Raw genomic sequence first — 15,950 nt, forward strand, 5'->3', positions numbered from 1 at the left:
CCACACAAACACACAGGAATCAATCACTGATGACAACTAACACCAATTGTGTGAGCTGCACTTCCCTCTCCATGTGTCCGCTTCACCATCTGATTCTGAATTGCTCACCTTTTCCCATTTTGTTCTGTGTGTGTGTGTGTGTGTGTGTGTGTGCGTGCGTGCATACATGTCTAACGGAGGTAAGAATGTGCCATAAGCTCACTCCACAGCTAGCTTGAAATGTTGCCAATGGTGCTATCGAAGATAATATTTTTCTATAGCACAACTAGACGGTACGTTGTCAAAAAAGGGCGGTCACGTGTTTGCCATCAGAGGATCACCAGTTCAAGCCCAGTAAGGGGACAGAGACAGTGGAGGAAGCGAAGCTGTTAGCAGCACACTGACGTTTGTTTACCTGGAGAGTGGCTGAAGGAGTCAGATGAGGCATCAGATAGAGAGTGGAGAGAGGCAGCTCTGCTGGCACTGCGTGTCACTGGGCCTTCTCGGACCGGAGGCTAAAGGAAAACACACAAACCATTTAGTATACATTTTTACATGAAAATAAAATCAAACCCACAATCATGGCATTGCAAGCGCCATGCTCTACCAACTAAGGCTGACCGTAATTAGTAGACTGGTCGAATGTTTGGTGGATAAGCTATTGGTCAACCGAGATTTTTAGTAGAGCAGTAGCATATATATACAGTGCATTCGGAAAGTAATCAGACCCCTTCCCTTTTTCCACATTTTGTTACGTTACAGCCTTATTCTAAAATGGATTAAATTAGAAAATATTTAATTGATTAAATTGTTTTTTCCCCCCCTCATCAATCTACAAACAATAGCCCATAATGATAAAGCAAAATTTTTGCTCAATTATTTTTTTAAATTCCACGGAAATATTACATTTGCATAAGTATTCAGACCCTTTACTCAGTACTTTGTTGAAGCACCTTTGGCAGCGATTACAGCCTTGAGTCTTCTTGAGTATGACGCTACAAACTTGGCACACCTGTATTTGTGGAGTTTCTCCCATTCTTCTCTGCAGATCCTCTCAAGCGCTGTCAGGTTGGATGGGGAGCGTTGCTCTAAAGCTATTTTCAGGTCTCTCCAAAGACGTTTGATCAGGTTCATGTCTGAGAGCTCCTGAGCAGGTTTTCATTAAGGATCTTTCTGTACTTTGCTCCATTCATATTTGCCTCGATCCTGACTAGTCTCCCAGTCCCTGCCTCTAAAAAACATCCCCACAGCATGATGCTGCCACCAGCATGCTTCCCTGTCGGGGTTGTGTCAGGTTTCCTCCAGACGTGATGCTTGGCATTCAGGCCAAAGATTTCCATCTTGGTTTTATCAGATCAGAGAATCTTGTTTAAGTGCCTTTTGGCAAACTGCAAGCGGGCTGTCATGTGCCTTTTACTGAGGAGTGGCTTCCATCTGGCCACTCTACCATAAAGGCCTGATTGGTAGAGTGCTGCAGAGATGGTTGTCCTTCTGGAAGTTTCTCCCATCTCCACAGAGGAACCCTAGAGCTCTGTCAGAGTGACCATCATGTTCTTGGTCACCTCCCTCACCAAGGCACTTCTCCCCCAATTGCTCAGTTTGGCCAGACACCCAGCTCTAGGAAGAGTCTTGGTGGTTCCAAACTTCTTCCATTTAAGAATGATGTAGGCCACTGTGTTCTTGGGGACCTTTAATGTTGCAGAAAGGTTCTGCTACCCTTCACCAGATCTGTGCCTCAACACAATCTGCGGCAATTCCTTCGACTTCATGGCTTGGTTTTTGCTCTGACATGCACTTTCAACTGGGGGGACCTTATATAGACAGATGTGTGCCTTTCCAAATCATGTCCAATCAGTTGAATTTACCACAGGTGGACTCCAAGTTGTAGAAACATCTCAAGGATGATCAATGAAAACAGGATGCACGTGAGCTCAATTTTGAGTCTCATAGCAAAGGGTCTGAATACTTATGTGAATAAGGTATTTCTGTTGTAAATTTTTTATCCATCTGCAAAAAAATCTAAAAATCTGTTTCACTTTGTCATTATGGGATTTTGAGTGTAGAATGTAACAAATTGTGAAAAAAGTGAAGGGGTCTGAATACTTTCCGAAGGCACCGTATGTAAAAAAAATACACTTTTAAAAATGTTGACCAATCGATTGGTCGAAAGTACTGACAACTTTCCAGTCAACCAATACTTTTTTAGTCGGGGAAAGCCCTACTACCAACTGAGCCATACAAGACCGCGAGTACTCAATATAGTGTGTGTCACTGACCACTGAACAATTAAATGCCACACTGCACACTTCGGGAGTTTCATCCTTGGAGCTAGAACCACGATGATCAATTCAATGTAGCTTCCTCCTATATCGGTGTAGGTGTCTGACTGTTACTGTTGTTTGATTCTTGCTGTATTTACTATGTGGTTTGTGTGTGTAATGTGTGAGGTGAGCTAAGACTCTTCTTAGGACAATAAACGGCAATCTAGTCTGGCAATATTGTGCAGGCAAACAGTCAATTTGTATGACTGCATGTACAGTATACTTCAATCTGTAAGTTCCTTGATAGGGATATAAATTGTCCTAAGGTAAATAAAAGGCAGAAATTGAGTTATGGAGTGGTCTGACTTCAACGCGAATGACGTCACTGAGGTGACCGAGTGGGAGTTAAGTCTATGTTGGGGGCCGCAGGAGTCCAGATACCAGAGAAGGAGTAGTATTTGCAGGTGGGGGGAGACTGGGTGTGAAGAAATGGAGTGGACACGGACTTTAACATACAGCGTATACATAATTGACACTGACCCTGGAGCAGGAAATGTCAGTTGTATAGAAAGAGATACTGCAGTGGGTGTTGTGTAACATGATGGATGCTGGCAGAGTAGCAAATATTATCAGGGTAGGGCTTATCTGTGGACAATTGAAATAAGAGTGGTGTTAGGAAGTGGAGTATGGTGTTACAGAGTTGACACTAGAGTTGGCACTGGTGTAATGGAGTGGAGACTTGTGGTAGAGAGTGGAAACTGGTGCTTTAGAGTGAATACTGGTGTTACAGATCAGAGACTAGTGTATTAAGTGAAGACAGGTATCAGAGTTGAGTCTGGTGTTACGGAGTGGAGGCTGGTGTTATGGAGTGGAGGATGGTGTTACGGAGTGGAGGCTGGTGTTACGGAGGGGGGGGGGGTCTGGTGTTACGGAACGGAGGCTGGTGTTATGGAGGGGAGGCTGGTGTTACGGAGTGGAGGCTGGTGTTACGGAGTGGAGGCTGGTGTTACGAAGGGGAGGCTGGTGTTACGGAGGGGAGGCTGGTGTTACGGAGGGGAGGCTGGTGTTACGGAGGGGAGGCTGGTGTTACGGAGGGGAGGCTGGTGTTATGGAGTGGACACGGACCCTGAAGCGGTTGAAGTCAGAGTAGGAGTCGTCGTAGGTCTTGTGGTGAGCCTCCACCAGCGTGGCGATGACCTGGCTCTGCTCCTCGCTCAGCCGGGGTCGCTGCGCCTCCCTCTGCGCCTCCTCATCCTTTCTCCGTTGAATCAGGTCCTTCTTCCTCTGCACCTCCTCGTCTGTCAGAATAACTGGGAGAAAGAGGTTTAGAAGGAGAGAGATCAGGGTTATAAAAAAGGATGAGAGAGAGAGAGAGAGAGAGAGAGAGAGAGAGAGAGAGAGAGAGAGAGAGAGAGAGAGAGAGAGAGAGAGAGAGAGAGAGAGAGAGAGAGAGAGAGAGAGAGAGAGAGAGAGAGAGAGAGAGAGAGAGAAAGGGTTAAAGAAAAAGAGAATGTGCCCAATATAAATCATTTCTGGGTAACAATTAAGTACCTTACTGTAGATTTCCATTAAAATGGCAAAAAAACGATTTCTCACGCAAGAATTGTGCTAGAACTGTCTAGGAGTGGTATGAGTGGAAAGGAGAAAACTGAAAAGTAGCTGTAATTGGCAGAACTCTCTTTATTGGTCTATTTACCAATTAAACGCATGGTGATGTCATGCTGATTAGATTAGAAAATTACACAGACATTTTTTCCCCCACACTTTTACAGTGTTAGTTTCATCAGATGTTGTACTGTGCAACATAAAACACAGGAAAAGCTGACTTGTGACTCGGCCTTTAAGGAGTTTAAAAGAGAGAGAGGAGCTCCAAAGAAAGAAACGGTGCGACAGAAAGTGAGGAATGGAGATATAACCATGAGTATATCCGACCGAAATGATTGGGACTAGGGCAATATGGCGCAATATTTTTCTCATTTTCGACGGCATGGTGGTATTTGACTGTATTCAATGTTTCTGAGAAATACAAGTTTGAAATGTGTTTTTATGATTCACAGATGATCCAAGAAAGGCGACAAACTAATTAGAAGTGATTTAAATGATCTTTCTCCATTAAGATGGTTTTACACTGAAACAAACTAGGACAACACTGACAGTGAAATGTTCCACTTTGTAGAACTTTTCATTTAATTGAGCATTGTTTCAAAATATAACTATAAACTCGGCAAAAAAAGAAACGTCCCTTTTTCAGGACACTGTCTTTCAAATACAATTCGTAAAAATCCAAATAACTTCCAAAATCTTCATTGTAAAGGGTTTAAACACTGTTTCCCATGCTTGTTCAATGAACCATAAACAATTAATGAACATGCACCTGTGGAACGGTCGTTAAGACACTAACAGCTTACAGACGGTAGGCAATTAAGGTCACAGTTATGAAAACTTAGGACACTAAAGAGGCCTTTCTACTGACTCTGAAAAACACCAAAATAAAGATGCCCAGGGTCGCTGCTCATCTGTGTGAATGTGACTTAGGCATGCTGCAAGGAGGCATGAGGACTGCAGAAGTGGCCAGGGCAATAAATTGCAATGTCCGTACTGTGAGACGCGCTACAGGGAGGCAGGGCGGACAGCTGATCGATTTCGCAGTGGCAGACCACGTGCAACACATGCACAGGATTGGTAAATCTGAACATCACACCTGCGGGACAGGTACAAGATGGCAACAACAACAGCTCGAGTTACACCAGGAACGCACAATCCCTCCATCATTGTTCAGACTGTCCGCAATAGGCTGAGAGAGGCTGGACTGAGGGCTTGTAGGCTTGTTGTAAGGCAGGTCCTCACCAGACATCACCGGCAACAACGTCGACTATGGGCACAAACCCACCGTCGCTGGACCAGACAGGACTGGCAAAAGGGCTCTTCTCTGACCAGTCGCGGTTTTGTCTCACCAGGGGTGATGGTCGGATCCGCGTTTATCGTTGAAAGAGCGTTACACCAAGGCCTGTTTGGAGGTGGAGGAAGAGGGTCCGTCATGGTCTGGGACGGTGTGTCACAGCATCATCGGACTGAGCTTGTTGTCATTGCAGGCAATTTCAATGCTGTGCGTTACAGGGAATACATCCTCCTCCCTCATGTGGTACCCTTCCTGCAGGCTCATCCTGACATGACCCTCCAGCATGACAATGCCACCAGCCATACTGCTCGTTCTATGCATGATTTCCTGCAAGACAGGAATGTCAGTGTTCTGCCATGGCCAGCAAAGAGCCTGGATCTCAAAACCATTGAGCACATCTGGGACCTGTTGGATCGGAGGGTGAGGGCTAGGGCAATTCCCCCCAGAAACGTCTAGGAACTTGCTGGTGTCTTGGTGGAAGAGTGGGGTAACATCCCACAGCAAGAACTGGGAAATCTGGTGCAGTCCATGAGGAGGAGATGCACTGCAGTACTTAATGCAGCTGGTGGCCACACCAGATACTGACTGTTACTTTAGATTTTGACCCCCCCTTTGTTCAGGGACACATTATTCAATTTCTGTTAGTCTTATGTCTGTGGAACTTGTTCAGTTTATGTCTCTGTTGTTGAATCTTGTTATGTTCATACAAATATTTACACATGTTAAGTTCGACAGCGAGAGGACGTTTCATTTTTGCTGAGTTTTAGATGGTTTTGTAAAAATCCATATAGGTATTCATACTGGTAAACCGGTATTCACGATATATCATCCAGCCCTAATTGGGACTTAGGCAAAATAGAGATGTTAACACTGATGCTGTGTGTGTGTGTGTCAGAACCAGCGTATGTAAGTGTGTGTGTGTCCACAAACACAAGACAGCGTGTGCTCTACGATGTGATGAGGCTGCCGCGGCGCCCGCATCGAAGGGGCTTGTTGTTGTCAGGGGGGTGTCCGTGAAAAAAAGAGTCCCTAGTGCTGTCGTCAACACAGCGCGCATTGTCTCCGTTCCGTTCCGCCTGTTGTTGCCCCAGCCACTGAATTAGCTCACACTCTGCTCCGCACTACAACATGTTGTTGTCCATGCAGCAGCAGCTCCAAGAGCAGCAGCAGCATAAGTGCATTCCAATGGCTCCCATTCATGTACAGTGTTCGGAGCGGTGGCGTCACTCTCTGGGAATTCACTGTTCAATCTCAGGGGGAGAACAACATCCGGAACCAGCCCCTGCTTCAAATACAAATTATAAACACCCGCCTGGACAATATCCGGATTTCATGGGAAAACAACAGAACGACCAAACCTTCCATTTACGGACTCTGAAAACAAACAGTCCATTGGATTGAAGCGTGGCCAAAACATCAGCAGGTGTCTAAAGTTCAGATGGGCGCATAATGTACAGGTTCTCCCAGAACGATCTAGTACTTCTAGTGGACATTATAAACATTCTCATGAGGGCAATGGCCTAGAAGGACTTGACCAAGGAGTCCCAACGTTGTGTAACACTATTGGTATATAACAAACACTATACGGCGTGTGCCTGCCTTGCGCTCAACAGGCATGGGGGGGGGGGGGGGTAGATGGCACTGTGATATGTGTCCAGTGTGTGCGTGTTATTGCTATTGGCACGCTAATACATGTTTTAAGGCTGACGTGATTTGCTTCTAAGAGGAAAGGAGCTTTATTTAATTTTAAATTCCCATTTTCCTCCAAGAGTGGCTGAATTATTTCCTGTTATCAGTGTGTCATTACACACCATCAACAGTTGCCTAACAACAGACTGATATAAGCACATCTCTCTCTCTCTCTTCAGTGCACTTTCTACTCTTTCCAACACACACATCGTCACGGTTCAAGAGATCGTTCATAATTCAAGAGATCATTCGGCCACTCATGGAGGAAAATGTGTGTATTTGCCTTGCAACCGGCTGAAAATACACTTCTTCCTGTAGTGCTCTTCAGAGTAAAATGACATTGCGCGATCATGTGTATGTCTGACCTTATACCTCAGTAGGACAACACCACATGGTTCAGTGGCTCAAACCTAGTGTTTCTTAGTCCTGGACCTGGGTGCACCTTCTTGTTTTTGCCCTAGCACTACACACCTGATTCCACTAATCAAAGGTTTGATGATGAGTTGATTAATTGAATCAGGTGTGTAGTGCTAGGGCAAAAACAAGAAGGTGCACCCATTTTTGGGTCTCCAGGACCAGGATTAAGAAACAATTAATTAATCTGCAAGGCTATCCTCTATCAGTCAAAAAGAAACCAAGCAATTCTGATGGAAGAGATGAGGAAGGAGGAGAGGGATAAGGTTTCCCTTAGGCAGTGCTCTATGGTCAGTTTTGCATTATGCTCCCTAAAAGCTGATGGTAAGATTTGGGAAAAGGGAAGCTGATCTCATACACTCACATTCCTTAACCATGCTGGTCTGTCTTAGGTCAGTTTTGCCTTATTCCCCCAAATGGCTGACATTAGGATTTACTGAAGCGGAAACTGATCCTGGATCTGTGTACAAGACACTCACACTCCTTCATCATGCCAATGTCCACGCAGCGCTTGAGCCGGCAGGCCTGGCAGTGGCGGCGGTTGTCCTTGGTGATGGTGCAACTGCCGTTGAAGGGACAGGTGAAGCTGGCCTTGCGCTTCATACTGCGTCTGTAGACGAAGAGGGGGAAGAGGGAAAGATAGGGATAGAGCGAGGGAGAGGGAGGAAGAGCGAGAGAGGGAATGTGATGAGAAATAAGGTACTTAAAATCGGGTGCTGAATGTGGCGTGACCCTTTTGCCACACTTCACACAGCATGATACTACTTCTGAATGATTTCTTTAAAATCTATATTACAATAACCAGACTAAATTAACATAACGAGAAATAGAAAGATACATTTAGAACATTAATGTGCATCACAGTTTTTTAAATATGACCCTTAAAACTACTAGTACTACTTTGAATGTTATAATTAGCAATTGATAACAAGCCCATATAAGCAGAGTTGTTTCATTTCAAACTTCACATTTCTCTAGTACTGGCTACTTGTATTTAACAATATCATCATAATGTCCTCGATGAGTGGTCTGTTTGGTTGATGCCGGTAATTTCCGGTTTATCTTCCCGGCTCTACTAACCATCAGTTCGAAGTGGGACCCAAATGTGTAATCATAGTGTAATAGTTACATAAATATTTATGTCCTTCACCTTTTCATTCTGGATCCTACTCAAAGGAGCACAACCATGAACACATTCCAGTCGAGGCAAAAAGAGAGAGAGGGATGCTTAAAAGCCATGCATAATGACTAACAGAAACGCACATGTAAACATTCGTGACACAAATACACACAAATACACACACACACACACAAAGTGTTAAATCAAAATATATTTTATATTTGAGATTCTTCAAAGTAGCCACTATTTTCCTTGATGACAGCTTTGCACAATCTTATGGCTGCAGGGGCAGTATTGAGTAGCGTGGATGAAAGGTGCCCAGAGGTTCCCAGAATAAACTGCCTGCTCCTCAGTCCCAGTTGCTAATATATGCATATAATTATTGGTGTTGGATAGAAAACGCTCTGAAGTTTCTAAAACTGTTTGAATGATGTCTGTGAGTATAACAGAACTCATATGGCAGGCAAAAACCTGAGAAGAAATCCAAACAGGAAGTGGGAAATCTGTGGTTGGTCGATTTTCAGTCCAGCCCCTATTGACTACACAGTGGGATGGATATTGGTTATGTTGCACTACCTAAGGATTCCACTAGATGTCAACCGTCTTTAGAAACGTGTTTGAGGATTCTACTCTGAAGTGGGACCGAATGAGAGAGGAATGAGTCAGAGGTTTCACATTTCACATGAGAGGTAGCTGCGTTCCTTTGCTCTTCTGAAGACAAAGGAATTCTCCGGGTTGGAATATTATTGAAGTTTTATGTTAAAAACATCCTAAAGATTGATTCCATACATCGTTTGACATGTTTCTATGGACAGTAACGGAACTTAACATTTTGTCTGCAACAAGGGAACGCACTTCATGACTTTGGATTTGTTTACCAAACGTGCTAACAAAAGTAGCTCTTTGGACAAAAATGATCGACATTATCGAACAAATCAAACATCTAATGTGGAACTGGGATTCCTGGGAGTGCATTCAGATGACGATCTTCAAAGGTAAGTTAATATTTATAATGCTATTTATGACTAATGTTGACTACCCAATATGGCGGATATCTTTTTGGCTGCTTTGTTGTCTGAACGCTGTACTCAGATTATTGCACGGTTTGCTTTTTCCGTAAAGCTTTTTTGAAATCTGACACAGCGGTTGCATTAAGGAGAAGTGTATCTATATTTCCATATCTAATAATTGTATTTTCATCTACATTTATAATTAGTATTTCTGTAAAATGATGTGGCATTCTGCAATATCACCAGATGTTTTTGGAACTAGCGAACGTTATGTTCGCTAGTTCCAAAAACATCTGGTGATATTGCAGAATGAATACTGAGATATTTTTTATATAAATATGCACTTTATCGAACAAAACATACATGTATTGTGCAATATGAAGTCCTATGAGTGTCATCTGATGAAGATCATCAAAGGTTAGTGATTCATTTTATCTCTTTGTGCTTTTTGTGACTCCTCTCTTTGGCTGGAAAATGGCTGTGTTTTTCTGTGGCTTGGCTCTGACCTAACATAATCGTTTGTGGTGCTTTCACTGTAAAGCCTATTTGAAATCGGACACTTTGGTGGGATTAACAACAAGATTACCTTTAAAATGGTATAAAATACATGTATGTTTGAGGAATTTAAATTATGAGATTTCTATTGTCTGAATTTGCTGCTCTGCACTTTCACTGGCTGTTGTCATATCAATCCCGTAAGTAGTAAACACTTTTTTGGTTACTACATGATTCCATATGTGTTATTTCATAGTTTTGATGTCCTCACTATTATTATAGATTTTAGAAAATAGTACAAATAAAGAAAATCCCTGGAATTAGTAGGTGTGTCCAAATATTTGACTGGTACTGTATTCATGATGCGACATCTGCATTTCTCCCTTTCTGTATCACCTCTCTTTAAACCCCTTAAGTCTAATTTATTCTCCTTCAACAACACATTCTCTCTTTCTTTAATGCATAATTACTGTAAATAAATATTTGTTTAGTTTTTGACACACACACACACCCACAAACCCACACACCCACACACACACAAACACACACACACACTTGTCTGTCTGTCTGTAAGAGAGAGAAAGTGTTTAACAACGTGATCAAATCAAATCAAATGGTATTTGTCACACGTGTCGTGAAATGCTTACTTACAAGCCCTTAACCAACAATGCAGTTCAAGAAATAGAGTTAAGAAAATATTTACTAAATAAAATGTGAAAAATGTAAAAAAGTAACACAATAAAATAACAATAACGAGGCTATATCAAATCAAAGGTTATTTGTCACATGTGCCAAATACAACAGGTACCTTACAGTGAAATGCTTACTTAGAAGCCCTAAACAAACAATGCAGTTAAGAAATAAATAAGTGTTAAGAAAGTATTTACTAAATAAACTGAAGTAAACAAAAAATAAATACAAATGAAAATAAAAAAAAGAGGAAAATAACAAATAATTAAGGAGCAACAATAAAGTAACAGTAACGAAGCTATACACTACCGGTACCGAGTCAATGTTTCGGGGTACAGGTTAGTCGAGGTCATTTGTACATGTAGGTAGGGGTAGTGACTATGCATATAGATAATAAACAGCGAGTAGCAAATATAGGGGGGGAAGAAGCCGTTTGGACCTAGATTTGGTGCTCCGGTACTGCATGCTGTGCGGTAGCAGAGAGAACAGGCTATGACTTGGGTGACTGGGGTCTGACAATTTTTTGGGCCTTCCTCTATATACAATGCATTCGAAAAGTATTCAGACCCCTTGACTTTTCCCCAAAATTGTTACATTACAGCCTTATTGTAAAACGTATTAAATTGCCTTTTCCCCTCATCAATCTACACACAATACCCCATAATGACAAAGAAAAACATTTTTTTATACATTTTTACAAGTATTCAGACCCTTTACTAAATACTTTGTTGAATTTTGTTTTATTTTAATATTTATTTAACCTTTATTTAACTAGGCAAGTCAGTTAAGAACTAATTCTTATTTACAATGCCGGCCTATCCCGGCCAAACCCTAACCCGGACCACGCTGGGCCAATTGTGCACCGCCCTATGGGACTCCCAATCACGGCCTGTTGTGATAGTTAGTTGCCTTTAAGGCAAACTACATTCAGGCTGTCATGTGCCTTTCACTGAGGAGTGGCTTCCGTCTGGCCACTCTACCATAAAGCCTGATTGGTTGAATGCTAGTTGTCACCTCCCTGACCAAGGCCCCTCTCTCCCAATTGCTCAGTTTGGCTGGGCAGCCAGCTTTAGGAAGTGTCGGTGGTTCCAAACTTCTTCCATTTAAGAATGATGGCGGCCACTGTGTTCTTGGGGACCTTCAATCCTGTTCCGGAGCTCAACAAACAATTCCTTCGACCTCTTGGCTTGGCTTTTGCTCTGACATGCACTGCCAACTGTGGGAACTTATATAGACAGGTGTGTGCCTTTCCAAATCATGTCCATTCAATTGAATGTACCACAGGTGGACTCAAATCAAGTTGTAGAAACAAGGATGATCGATGGAAACAGGATGCACTTGAGCTCAATTTCGAGTCTCATAGCAAAGGGCCTGAATAATTATGTAAATAAGGTATATGTCTTCATTTTGAATACATTTGTAAAAAATTGTGTGTAGATTGATGAGGAAAACATGTCATTTAATACATTTTAGAATAAGGCTGTAACAAAATGTGTAAAAGGGGAAGGTGTCTGAATACTTTCCGAATGCACTGTAGGTCCTGGATGGCGGGAAGCTTGGCCGCAGTGATGTATTGGGCCATACACACTAAACTTGCGGTCGGATGCCGAGCAGTTGCCATACCAGGCGGTGATACGAACGGTCAGGATGCTCTCGATGGTCCAACTGTAGAATTTTTTTTAAATCCGGGAAACCATGCCAAATCTTTTCAGTCTCCTGAGGGGGTGCCCTATTCACAACTGTCTTGTGTGTTTGGACCATGATAGTTTGTTGGTGATGTGGACACCAAGGAACTTGAAACTCTCGACTCGCTCCACTACAGCCCTGTCGATGTGAATGGGGGCGTGTTCGGCCCTCCTTTTCCTGTAGACTTGCTCACGTTGATGGAGAAGTTTTTGTCCCGTCGAGTCAAGGATTCAGTTGCAGAGGGAGGTGTTTAGTCCCAGGGTCCTTAGCTTAGTGATGAGCTTTGTGGGCATTATGGTGCTGAATGCAAAGCTGTAGTCAATGAACAGCATTCTCACATATGTGTTCCTTTTGTCCAGGTGGGAAAGGGCAGTGTGGAGTGCGATTGAGATTGTGTCATCTGTGGATCTTTTGGGGCGGTATGTGAATTGGAGTGGGTCTAGGGTTTTCGGGATGATGATGTTGACGTGAGCCATGACCAGCCTTTCAAAGCACTTCATGGCTACCGACATGAGTGCTACAGGGCGGTAGTCATTTAGGCAGGTTACCTTGTTTTTTGGGCACAGGGACTATGGTGGTCTGCTTGAAACATGTTACGTATTACACACTTGGTCAGGATTTCTTTTTTAAATGTCAGTGAAAACACTTGCCAGTTGGTCCGTGCATGCTCTCAGTACACGTCCTGGTAATCCGATTGGCCCTGCGGCCTTGTGAATGTTGACCTGTTTAAAGGTCTTGCTCACATCGGCTACGGAGAGCGTGATCACACAGTTGTCCAGAACAGCTGGTGCTCTCATGCATGCTTCAGTGTTGCTTGCCTCGAAGCGAGCATAAAAGGCATTTAGCTCGTCTGGTAGGCTCGCGTCATTGGGCAGCTCAAGGCCCACAATGGAGGGTCTTGTTGTTGCCAGGAAGTGTGTGCGTGTGCATGTGTTTACATCTGTCCATACCTGAAGAAGCCCTTGCAGCCCTCGCAGGTCATGGCATTGAAGTGGAATCCGGAGGCCTTGTCCCCGCACACACCGCAGATCCGCGGCACGTTCCTGTCAAACTCATCATTGGCCAGAGTGGTGGTACTCACAGCCGTAGTCTCCATTACTACAGAGATAGAGAGAGTGAGGAGGAAGAGAGACAGAGAGCAAGAGAGAGAAAGTGTGAGAGAATGAGCGAGGGGGGTGAGATGGAGTGGGAGAGAGGGAGATAGAGAAATAGAGAGCGATAGAAGGTGAAAAGGAAAAAAGGCACATCAACGACCGTTGACCTGCAATGCACACTGTGGGATTGGTTAGTATGTGACCGGTCCTCTGACCCCCTTCGGACCTATGGCTGAATTGTGGGTCATGTATGTCTACTGTTGAATTGTATGGCTGCATAGACAAACCATCTTGAAATAAGATACATATCAGACAGACAGAAATATCAGTGTGTTCGTATCATGTGTGTGTGCGTGTGTGTGTGTGCGTGTGTCAGAGAAGAAGGAAGCAAATATTTGCATGTGGAAATTGTTTGACGAAACGAAACGAAACATGACAACATCTTGCCCAAAATCCTATGGTCATTGCAGAACAATGTCGCCTCTCAAAAACCCAACCCCTCGTCCGAGTCGTTGGAGGTGGTAAAGGTAAAGTACGGGATTGCCAGACAGGGCGAAGCATGGTGGGTGGCTCTACCACCCGGGCCGCTAAGGTTACCATAAAGGCCTGTCTGGAAACCTGGAAACACGCTGGCCAACAGGGCCCTGGTAAAGCTAGGTGGACCAATCATCCACTTAGTGGTAAATAGCATTTACAGAAACATTCACAAAGAAACTACAGCAAGATTTGGAAAAGGAAGGTGTCTCAAGTCAGACAAGAACAATGCTGCACAACCAAAACCGAAAGAAAGTTGCACAGTTGACCCCCCTTCAACCACAGATAACAATTCAGTGACTTCTGTGCATTCCACAACCTTGCCATTGGAGGGATTGTCTTCCCACACAAAAGAGTGCACAACGCCACATAGGTATCTCGAGACCACACCAAGGAAAACCAGATACGTAGATCCTAAACTCAGCAAAAAAAGAAAAGTCCCTTTTTCAGGACCCTATCTTTCAAAGACAATTCGTAAAAATCCAAATACCTTCACAGATCTTCATTGTAAAGGTTTTAAACACTGTTTCCCATTCTTGTTCAATGAACCATAAACAATTAATGAACATGCATGTTCGGTACATCCGAACATCACACCTGCGGGACAGGTACAATCCCTCCGTCAGTGCTCAGATTGTCCGCAATAGGCTGAGAGAGGCGGGACTGAGAGCTTGTAGGCCTGTTGTAAGGCAGGTCCTCACCAGACATCACCAGCAACAACGTCGACTATGGGCACAAACCCACCGTCGCTGGAAAAGACAGGACTGGCAAAAAGTGCTCTTCATTGACGAGTCATGGTTTTGTCTCACCAGGGGTGATGGTCGGATTCGGGTTTATCGTCGAAGGAATGAGCGTTACACTGAGGCCGGTAAACTGGCACGGGATTGATTTGGAGGTGGAGGGACTGTCATGGTCTGGGACGGTGTGTCACAGCATCATCGTACTGAGCTTGTTGTCATTGCAGGCAATCTCAACGCTGCACGTTACAGTGAAGACATCCTCCTCCCTCATGTGGTACTCTTCCTGCAGGCCCATCCTGACATGACCCTCCAGCATGGCAATGCCACCAGCCATACTGCTCGTTCTCTGCGTGATTTCCTGCAAGACAGGAATGTCAGTGTTCTGCCATGGCAAGCGAAGAGCCTGGATCTCAAGAGTGAGGGCTAGGGCCATTCCCCCCAGAAATGTCCGGGAACTTGCAGGTGCCTTGGTGGAAGTGTGGGGTAACATCTCACAGCAAGAACTGGCAAATTGGGTGTAGTCCATGAGGAGGAGATGCACTGCAGTACTTAATGCAGCTGGTGGCCACACCAGATACTGACTGTTACTTTTGATTTTGTTCAGGGACACATTCCATTTCTGTTAGTTACATGTCTGTGGAACTTGTTCCGTTTATGTCTCAGTTGTTGACTCTTGCTATGTTCATACAAATATTTACACATGTTAAGTTTGCTGAAAATAAACGCAGTTGACAGTGAGAGGACGTTTATTTTTTTGCTGAGTTCATATGCATCAGCAAAATGCAGCATCAGACCACCACCTCATAATAGGACTGCTCATGCTGAAAACTGACGAAAAAACAGTTTGTCAGCCTACTCCAAGACCAGAACATAAGAGAGCTACTCCAGATGAACCTTTCAAACAAACGGGTTCAAATCTCTTGATAGCTGATGAGGAAGAAGAGAAAACCCTGGACCAGAGGTGGCAGATAATGAAGAAGGCGTGGACAGAGGCATGCAAGGAATCCAGTGGAAGGACACCAAGACAACACAAATAATTCATCTCAGAAGAGAGTCTTGGGACAATACAAAACTTGAAACAGGCCAAGCAAAACCTCAACAACAGTCGCACAAGAGCAGCAAAAGCAAAACAAGGATACTCCAAGGCGGACAAACAGGTATAAAAGCGACCCAAGCAGAGGCAACAGCTCAACACAACATGAAGGAGCACTACGACACCACATGAAAAATGGCAGGGAAACCCAACAGACCAATCATAGACAAAAGCGGCAAAGCACTCACAAAACAAGAAAAGAGATGGGAAGAACACTTTAGGGAGATACACCAATAGCGCCAGCCA

The 15,950-nt window shown here is 43.9% G+C and overlaps 1 protein-coding gene across 3 annotated transcripts in view; it reads right to left on the bottom strand.

Moving 5' to 3' along the window:
- Positions 1–15,950, bottom strand: part of LOC139370744 (vitamin D3 receptor B-like) — a 74,443-nt gene that overhangs the window by 20,487 nt on the left and 38,006 nt on the right. For all 3 annotated transcript variants that reach the window (XR_011627171.1, XM_071110414.1, XM_071110415.1), the window contains exons 3-6: positions 13,194–13,341; positions 7,722–7,852; positions 3,366–3,550; positions 395–494 (exon numbers count right to left, since the gene is read on the bottom strand). Coding sequence is in view for 2 of the 3 variants with exons in the window: in XM_071110414.1 (XP_070966515.1) it covers positions 395–494; positions 3,366–3,550; positions 7,722–7,852; positions 13,194–13,341 (564 nt within the window). In the remaining variant the exon portion in view is untranslated. The remainder of the gene's footprint in view (positions 1–394; positions 495–3,365; positions 3,551–7,721; positions 7,853–13,193; positions 13,342–15,950) is intronic.

The sequence above is a fragment of the Oncorhynchus clarkii genome, chromosome 17, assembly GCF_045791955.1.
Source record: "Oncorhynchus clarkii lewisi isolate Uvic-CL-2024 chromosome 17, UVic_Ocla_1.0, whole genome shotgun sequence".
NCBI lineage: Eukaryota > Metazoa > Chordata > Actinopteri > Salmoniformes > Salmonidae > Oncorhynchus > Oncorhynchus clarkii.